At 45.7% G+C, this 8,029-nt stretch overlaps 2 protein-coding genes across 2 annotated transcripts in view; both read left to right on the top strand.

The window, feature by feature from the left end:
* Positions 1 to 2,882: 2,882 nt before the first annotated feature.
* LOC124620295 (serine proteinase stubble-like) overlaps positions 2,883 to 8,029 on the top strand; it is a 41,427-nt gene continuing 36,280 nt past the window's right edge. Inside the window, exon 1 of the mRNA XM_047146967.1 lies at positions 2,883 to 3,073. Coding sequence (XP_047002923.1) covers positions 2,883 to 3,073 — 191 coding nt within the window. The remainder of the gene's footprint in view (positions 3,074 to 8,029) is intronic.
* The window catches only part of LOC124619835, a 226,122-nt gene continuing 221,118 nt past the window's right edge, over positions 3,026 to 8,029 (top strand). Inside the window, exon 1 of the mRNA XM_047146443.1 lies at positions 3,026 to 3,099. The gene's annotated coding sequence lies outside the window, so the exon portion shown is untranslated. The remainder of the gene's footprint in view (positions 3,100 to 8,029) is intronic.

Raw genomic sequence — 8,029 nt, 5'->3', positions numbered from 1 at the left:
CCCCCACATGGGGCTTTGATATTCCCATTTCCTCATTTATTGCTCTCCACTGCCTGATCACTTCGTCCAGTGCTACACTGAACAACAATGGTGACAATCCAGCTCCCTGTTTAACACCAGTCTTGATCTCAGATTCTTCTGACAGTGCTCCTCTGAATCTCACCCTTGCTTTTGTGTCTGTCAGAATTTCTTTTATGTGTTCTTGTGTAGTTCCACCAAGTCTTCTGTTCTTCAGGTTCCTAACAAGAGTCTGTCTGTCGATGGAGTCATATGCCTTTGTGAAGTCCACGAAGTAGCTTAGTGTCTGTGCTTGCCAGTTCCCGGCGGGTCTGTTGAACCCGCTCACGTGATAAAGGTCTCTTCTATCCGTTTGAAAATCCGCTGCGCCTTGGCTCAGCTGCATACCCGCTTATCCCTCAAAAACTTCGGAATAACACTGACGGCTGTGCGACGAGACAGAAATATGAGAGAACACGAAAGCTGCACTCTGCTTTTCTAGAGTCCTTCCATCCGTAGCACATTTCTTGAGATCTGCTCCCTACAGTGGCGTCTAACTATAAAATGTAAAGTTTCACGGCCGGAAATGTCACAATTAATAAAATGTTCCGGTCTGTTTCGCCGTGGACAAATGGATTTCACATTTGAACCCAAAGTTTCGTCCGCATCTACAGACGACATTTTTAAGGAGGATCGAACATATAGGTAGATGAGTAAAGACACCACAGTAAAAGCTCTTGCGACTGTTACACGGCTGATAAATAAAAGTCATCTAGCGAAAAGAGCGTTCAGAAAAGTCTGTTCAATTCAGTTGCGCCGCCACGAAGACTTTATGGGTTGCAGAAGATGCACAAAGACCATATTTCTCTAAGACGTTTAGTGAGTGCACCTGGTTCTCCCATTTATTCGATTGCCAAGATTTTGACAACTGTATTACGACCGTACCTGGGCCGATCCGATCAGTCTATCAAGAAGGCACATTCTAATCAGTAAATTAAACGGCGTAGTGCTCCAGCCGGGGGCATACGTATTATGAAGTTTTGATGTGGCACCGCTATTTAGTCTTGTTCCGCTCAGAGAGGTGTTGCAACAGCTGAATCGGATTTTCCCTACCGATATTGCACAACTGTTCGAATATTGTCTCACAAAAACGTATTTGAAATGGAACGATGGGTTCTATGAACAGACGGATGGCCTGGCTACGGGGAGCCCCTAAAGCCCAGTTACTACGAATTGAAAATGTTCAAATGTGTGTGAAATCTTATGGGACTTAACTGCTAAGGTCATCAGTCGCTAAGCTTACACACTACTTAACTTAAATTATCCTCAGGACAAACACACACACCCATGCCCGAGGGAGGACTCGAACCTCCGCCGGGACCATACTGCGAATTTGTTCATGAAAAAAATCGAGGAGGAGATAATGGAGATTGCGAAAAAGGAACCGAATATACGGTTCCGGTACGTGGATGATACATTTGTTTTGTGGAGGCATGGCAGAGAGGAACTAGCTCATTTTCACAAACATCTCAACGAGATTAATCCGAAGATCCAGTTTACCATGGAGGAAGAAGCAGGTGCAACTTTAAATTTTCTTTACGTGTTAGTTTTCAACAAAAGAGGTTGTAGCTTAGGTCACACATTTTACCGAAACCCACGCACACAGACCGTTACCTGCAACTGGATTGGAACCTCGACCCACAACAAAAGCTGGACATCATAAGAACTCTGGCGGATAGAGTAAGGAACATCTACGAAACCAGCTCCCTCACGCGGAATTAAAACATCTCCGCAATGTATTGCTCTAGAACGGTTATTCGTTCGCTGAGGTAAAAAGAGCACTAAACCATCGTGCAGAAATGACAGGGATGCACAAGCGCCTGTGAAGTCGAAAGTTTTCCTGCCTTTTACTAAGGACATTACTGACCGATAGGAAAAATATTGCAAAAACAGAAAGAACATCGCGGTAATCTATTATCCCACTCGCAAGATATAAGACAACTGAAACTGGCTGAGGATGCTGAAAAAAGGAGGAATTTATAGGATGCCGTGTAGTTGTGTGGAGAGGTACGTGGCTGCTACAAAAAGAACGGTCAAAAAATTACTAGAAGAGCACAAGAGCAATTTATGAAGGGTGGAGGTTGACAGATTAGCTGTTGCGGAACGCGCTCTGCAGCCAAAAGACCACCACATTCATTTTGATAGGACTGAAGTACTGGTTCCTAAGCAGCTACTATGAAAGGCTGTACGGAGAGGTCATAGGGATTGTTAAACACTCCAGGATTTCGAGTAGGAAGAACGACGGCGTGAAACTGAATGACAGTTGGATGCCGGTGCTGAAGATGACACGTACCAATCATCCACCGTAGTGGTGGTAGCGACAGCGGATGTCGGCAATCGACAATAGCCAACTGCGCTCGGTTACTCAAAACATGTGATGTCACGCCTCTGGGCGGAAGCACGCGTTAACGGAATTTTGCTACAGTCTGTAGCGAGCCAGGGGGTGAATCGGACACTCAAAGAAGCTACGATCCCCTTGAAAATGTCCTCCGTAGATGGGGACGAAACCTCGAGTTTAAATGTGAAATCCGTTCGACCACGGCATAATAGCCCGGAACATTTTATTAATTGTGACATTTCCGATCGCGAAAGTGTACATTTTACGAGATGAACGAGTTTGTTCATCTATATAGTCCTTACGCTAGTTCGCCACAGACTGTAAATCGGGCCATGTCTATGACGTCCTCAGACAAGAAGACAAGAGATTACGCGACTCACTATAGTTCTGTTTCGTAGAATAAAAAGCCAGCAAGTAAAATTGTAGGAGATACTGAGAATAAGTAGCAAGAAGGGGCGACATATTCTGGGAATCGGGTACGAGCGACATGCGTGGGCGGCGGACGGGCGCCGGCGCGCGGCGACGCCTCGCGCAGCCACCGCCAGAGGCGCTCTCGTCGCCACGCCGCACTCCACAGTGCAACAGGCCGGCAGTCTCCGGCGTGACGTCCCAGAAGGCGGCAGCACACGGCAGCAGCAGCAGCAGCAGCAGCAGCAGGTGGTGCGCCAACCGATTGTTGTGAGCGCTCGGAGTCGTAGTTTACTGTGAGTACTGCTCAATGCTCTGCGGCTCCTGGTGCCCACATTTCCCGTCTGATAAGGCACTGTGTAGGACTAAATGCATGTTCCATCTAGTTGACAGCTTTATTTCTACTCTTCGTTAATGATGAAAATATTCAGGCAAGACGGTGTTAACATATTACTAATTCTATCTTCTGAGTTGTAGCAAAGCGGCAGGAGGATTTTGTGCATTTGTCCACGCGGAAAGTGTAGGAACGCATATGATTTGAAGTAGTCTGAGGATGCCATGTTGGATAAAAAAAATTTTGTTTCTTTTTGCTTTAACTTTTCCAATCGTTTTTCATTTCTGTCGAACCATCAGCAGTTTTTATTTACTGTACAAGATAATTAAATGCTACAGTGATGACGTCGCAGTACTAATGAAACATGTTTGTTGCAATCGGGATGCATAAATTTGTTCTGCACAAGACATTATCTTCAAAGCACTTTCTAAAGGAGAAGTGGACACACGTAATGAGCTTTAGAAAACCGCAGCCTGTGAATATCTATATGTTCGCCTGTGTTCAGTGGAACAACTGACGCTCTTTGTATAGGGGATTTGTCTTGGCTTTTTAGAGCTAACAAAGAAAAAACAGACTTTCTGTTACTTAAGGAGCCCGGAAGCATATTTGACGACTACGGACACTAATGAGACAAGCTGTCACCTTATGCTGTTAAGTTACATTACGGTTTGTAGCCACTGGTACAAGTTCGAGGACCACAAATGCAGTACAATGGATCCCCACAGTTACTACCTAAAATGATTCCCAAATGTTGATAATGTAAGCTTCATTGATTTATTTTTGTATGTAACAAATGTCTCTGCAAATTTAAGTACCTCATTTCAACTTAGAAGAAATGCTACACACAGTGGTGGAGCATATAATCTCATAAATGCAAGAGATACATAATAAATGAAGCATACACCAACTGTTAGATCTGAAAAAAAAGTTCTACACTTTGCTCTTAATAGCAGAAATGGCTGGCGATAGAAGTGTAATTCATGAACAAAACTCTCTCGACTGTCTATATTTCGAATTTTAGGTTTTTTATCTGGTGCTTATCGGAAATGAAGCTTAAAATCCAATTTGTCTCTGTTTCGATTTTTAGATTTCCTATAAACCCAAAATCCTAATCTATCCCGGTTTCAACCTTTAGATTTCATTTCCGATAAGTATCAGAAAACACTCGAGCGACTTTTATTCATAAAAATATATCCTTTTACTGCCTAAGTACAATGGATTCTTTAAAAAAATGAAACAATTGCTTCTTTTCTTGCTCTTCGATTGGTGTGTTCCTTGCAAAACGTATCCCACAAACATTTGTGGTATTTCGATTTCTCTAGAAACTGTCCTAAAAGTTTCGTACCCCTCGCGCTTTGTCACGTTAGCCATATGTGAACAGAATTTTATAATAGCACGCTCATTGACAAAAGACGAACTTTCGTCGAGCGGCCGGCACAACAGCGCTACACACGGCACACTTGTTGTGTGCTGTGGAGGGGGCGTTAGTTGTCGGACTCACACCCAACCGTGTTCCCGACCGGAAAATCAGTCGGCCAGAACACCTACACACATCCAATTGGTTCGTCGGTCGGTCGGTGGGGGTGGGATGGTTCCTTAGAAAGGACGCTGCAGATTTCCTTCCCCATTCTTCCTTAACGCGGGCTTGTGCTTCGTCACTAATCACCACGCTGTCGACGTGATGTTAAACCCTAATCTTCTTTCCTTTGTATTTTCATCCGTGCCTTTATAAAAATGTCTTTCAGGTTACAAAACATAGCATTGGTATAAAAGTGTAAACGAACGCCTTAATTGCTAAGGTTCAAATGGTTCTGAGCACTATGGGACTTAACTTCTGAGGTCATCAGTCCCCTAAAAGTTAGAACTACTTAAACCTAACTAATCTAAGGACATCACACACATCCATGCCCGAGGCAGGATTCGAACCTGCGACTGTAGCGGTCACGCGGTCCAGACTGTAGCGCCTAGAACCGCTCGGCCACTCTGACCGGCTAATTGCTAAACTATGTTACGACCGTCACGTACCAGCCAAAACCATTCGACCTAAATGGCGCTGATTACTTCTTTATTGTCTTGTTTCTTTCCAACGTCATAGCTACTGCGTTTCCCTGAGTCCACAGTATGACGACGGGTAACGTTGCTGACGCAATGTGTTTTTCACTGTTATATATTACATGAACTGGCAGCACGCATCCACGTATAAAAGGTAAATTACTTTGATAGCCTGGAACGTGCACGTTTCTCGCATGTGGTTGAAACATGTAAGTAATATACCGCCGTTCACGTCTTTTGACACATTTATGCGCGGCATGATTAGCAGTTTTCGTGTGCAACAAGTTATCACTCACAGATGTCAACACATATTACTGTCATGACCGTTTTGTGAAAGTGTTAGTTGTGGTTAGAGTGAAATGGTGCTACGTGAAGGAAAAGCATTTGACTCTGTAGGCCTGCCACACCTTTGTTTATTATCGAAAGTACGATCGTACGGGGTATCATGTGAAATTCGTGACTGGATTGAGGATTTCTTGGTAGCGAGGATGAAGCGAGTTATCTTGGACGCAGAGTCATCCACAGATGTAGAAGTAACTTCGGCTGTGCCATAGAGAATTGTTGGAAACCTTGATGTGGATGTATATTAATAACCTTGGACATGGTATTAACATTTTTCGCAGGTGATGCGATTACGTACAGGGCCGCGCGGTTTGAGGCACCATGTCACGGTCTGCGCGGTCCCTCACGCCGGAGGTTCGAATCCTCCCTCGGGCATGGGTGTGTATATTGTTTTAAGCATAGTGTAAGTCTATGGACCGATGACCTCAGAAGTTTGGTCCCTTAGCAATTCATACACATTTGAACATTTACGTACAGGGCATTGCATGAAAGAGGGCCGATTTAGAAACGGCAAAACAGCGTTAGGATTATACTGTGAAACATTTTAAATCACAACAATGAAACCCTTGTTTATTGTCATTTCACGCGTTGCGCATGTTTTGAAAATGTCTTGCATGTGGTCATCACTGTTACGATGGCACTCAGTCTGCGATGCAAATTGTTCACGATGACTTCAGGCGTCTGTATAGGAATGTTCTCGATTTCTTCACGAATAGTGTCTTTCAGTTACACAACTGTGTGTAGACGTTGTGTTTCAGAAAACCTCAAAGGAAATAATCACAGACTAATAAGTCGGGAGATCTGGGAGGCCACAAAATAAGTGTCCACATTCCTTGAACTGATGTGCTTACCAAACACTGCGCACTGCTGCCATTTAAATTTGAGCAGAGTGGGATGTAGCATCATCTTGCTGAAAGAAATACACATTTGTAGGAAACTGTTAAAGTTAAGGTGCGAGGAATGTGTGTACCGTGGCAGCATACCGCTGAGATGTGACTTGTTGCTCGCCCACATTCATCCATGAATAAGCAATGTCCGATATGACGCCCACTGAAAAAACAGCGCACCGCCCCGTCATTTTCTGCCTGTGTTGAAGGGCGTGGATGGACTTCATGAAGATTGTCGTCGCATCTGTAACGGCAGTTGTGTTGGTTAACATAAACACTGAGATGAAAATGTGCCGCTTCACTCATCCATAGGAAATTTAAGAAGCCTTCCTTGTCCCTCATTTTAGTCAACAGTTCAACACAGTCATTCGCTTTTTATAATCACTTTCGTTTAACTGTTGCCCAATCTGTACCTCGTACGGTTGCAGCTTTAAATCTTTCCGTAAAATTCTGTGCAAACTACGACAGAACATTCGCGCTCGATTGACTTGGCTTCCTCACCGTCGTCAGCTTAAGCAGGAAGTGCTGGCACAACCCCAATGCCCTCCGCTGCCTGAGCAACACCAACTGGGGTGCAGATCGCTCTACGCTGCTACAGCTCTACAGAGCCCTTGTTCAATCCCGCCTTGACTACGGGAGTCTGGTTTATGGTTCAGCGGCGCCCTCAGCGTTGCGTTTACTTGACCCAGTCCACCACTGTAGCGTTCGCCTAGCGACAGGAGCTTTTAGTACGAGTCCAGTGACCAGCGTCCTAGTGGAGGCCAGAGTCCCACCATTGCTGGTTAGGCGTGCACAATTGCTCGCCAGTTACGTTGCACACGTTCGTAGTTCTCCTGCGCATCCGAATCACCATCGCCTTTTCCCACCCACGACGGTTCATCTCCCGCATCGGCGCCCCCGGTCAGGGCTTCCAATTGCTGTTCGCGTCCAATCCCTTCTTTCCGAACTGGAGTCTTTGCCTTTACCACCTATACCTGAGGTCCACTCACGTACAGCTCCACGGTGTAAGCCTACCCCGCGGCTTCGCCTTGACCTTCAACATGGTCCTAAGGAATCAGTTAACCCCGCGGCTATCCGCTGCCACTTCCTCTCCATTCTTGACGTGTACTGAGGCCACGAAGTGGTGTACACTGACGGCTCGATGGCTGATGCTCACGTCGGCTTCCACGTATGTCCATGAAGGACACACTGAATAGCATTCCTTGCCCGATGGCTACAGTGTTTTCACGGCCGAGCTGGTGGCTATATCTCGTGCTACTGAGCACATCCGTTCATGGCCTGGGGAGTCGTTTCTTCTGTGTACTGACTTGTTGAGCACCCTACAAGCTCGTCATTCTTTGGTAGCGACGATCCAGGAGTCCATCTATGCTCTGGAACGGTCCAGTCGTTCAGTGGCGATTGTCTGGACCTCAGGTCACGTCCGAATCCCAGGCAACGAACTTGCTGACAGGCTGGCCAAAGAGGCTACGCAGACACCACTTGTGGAGTACTCCGCCGCAACGTTTTGCGGCTTTGGGAAACGAAATGGTATAACCTCAGCACGCACAACAAAGTGCGTGCCATTAAGGAGACTACGAATGTGTGTCAGTCCTCCATGCGGGCCTCTCGCAG

The sequence above is a fragment of the Schistocerca americana genome, chromosome 6, assembly GCF_021461395.2.
Source record: "Schistocerca americana isolate TAMUIC-IGC-003095 chromosome 6, iqSchAmer2.1, whole genome shotgun sequence".
Classification (NCBI taxonomy): Eukaryota; Metazoa; Arthropoda; class Insecta; order Orthoptera; family Acrididae; genus Schistocerca; species Schistocerca americana.
Note: the sequence above shows the minus strand (reverse complement) of the source record. Positions and strands in the feature narration are given on the sequence as shown.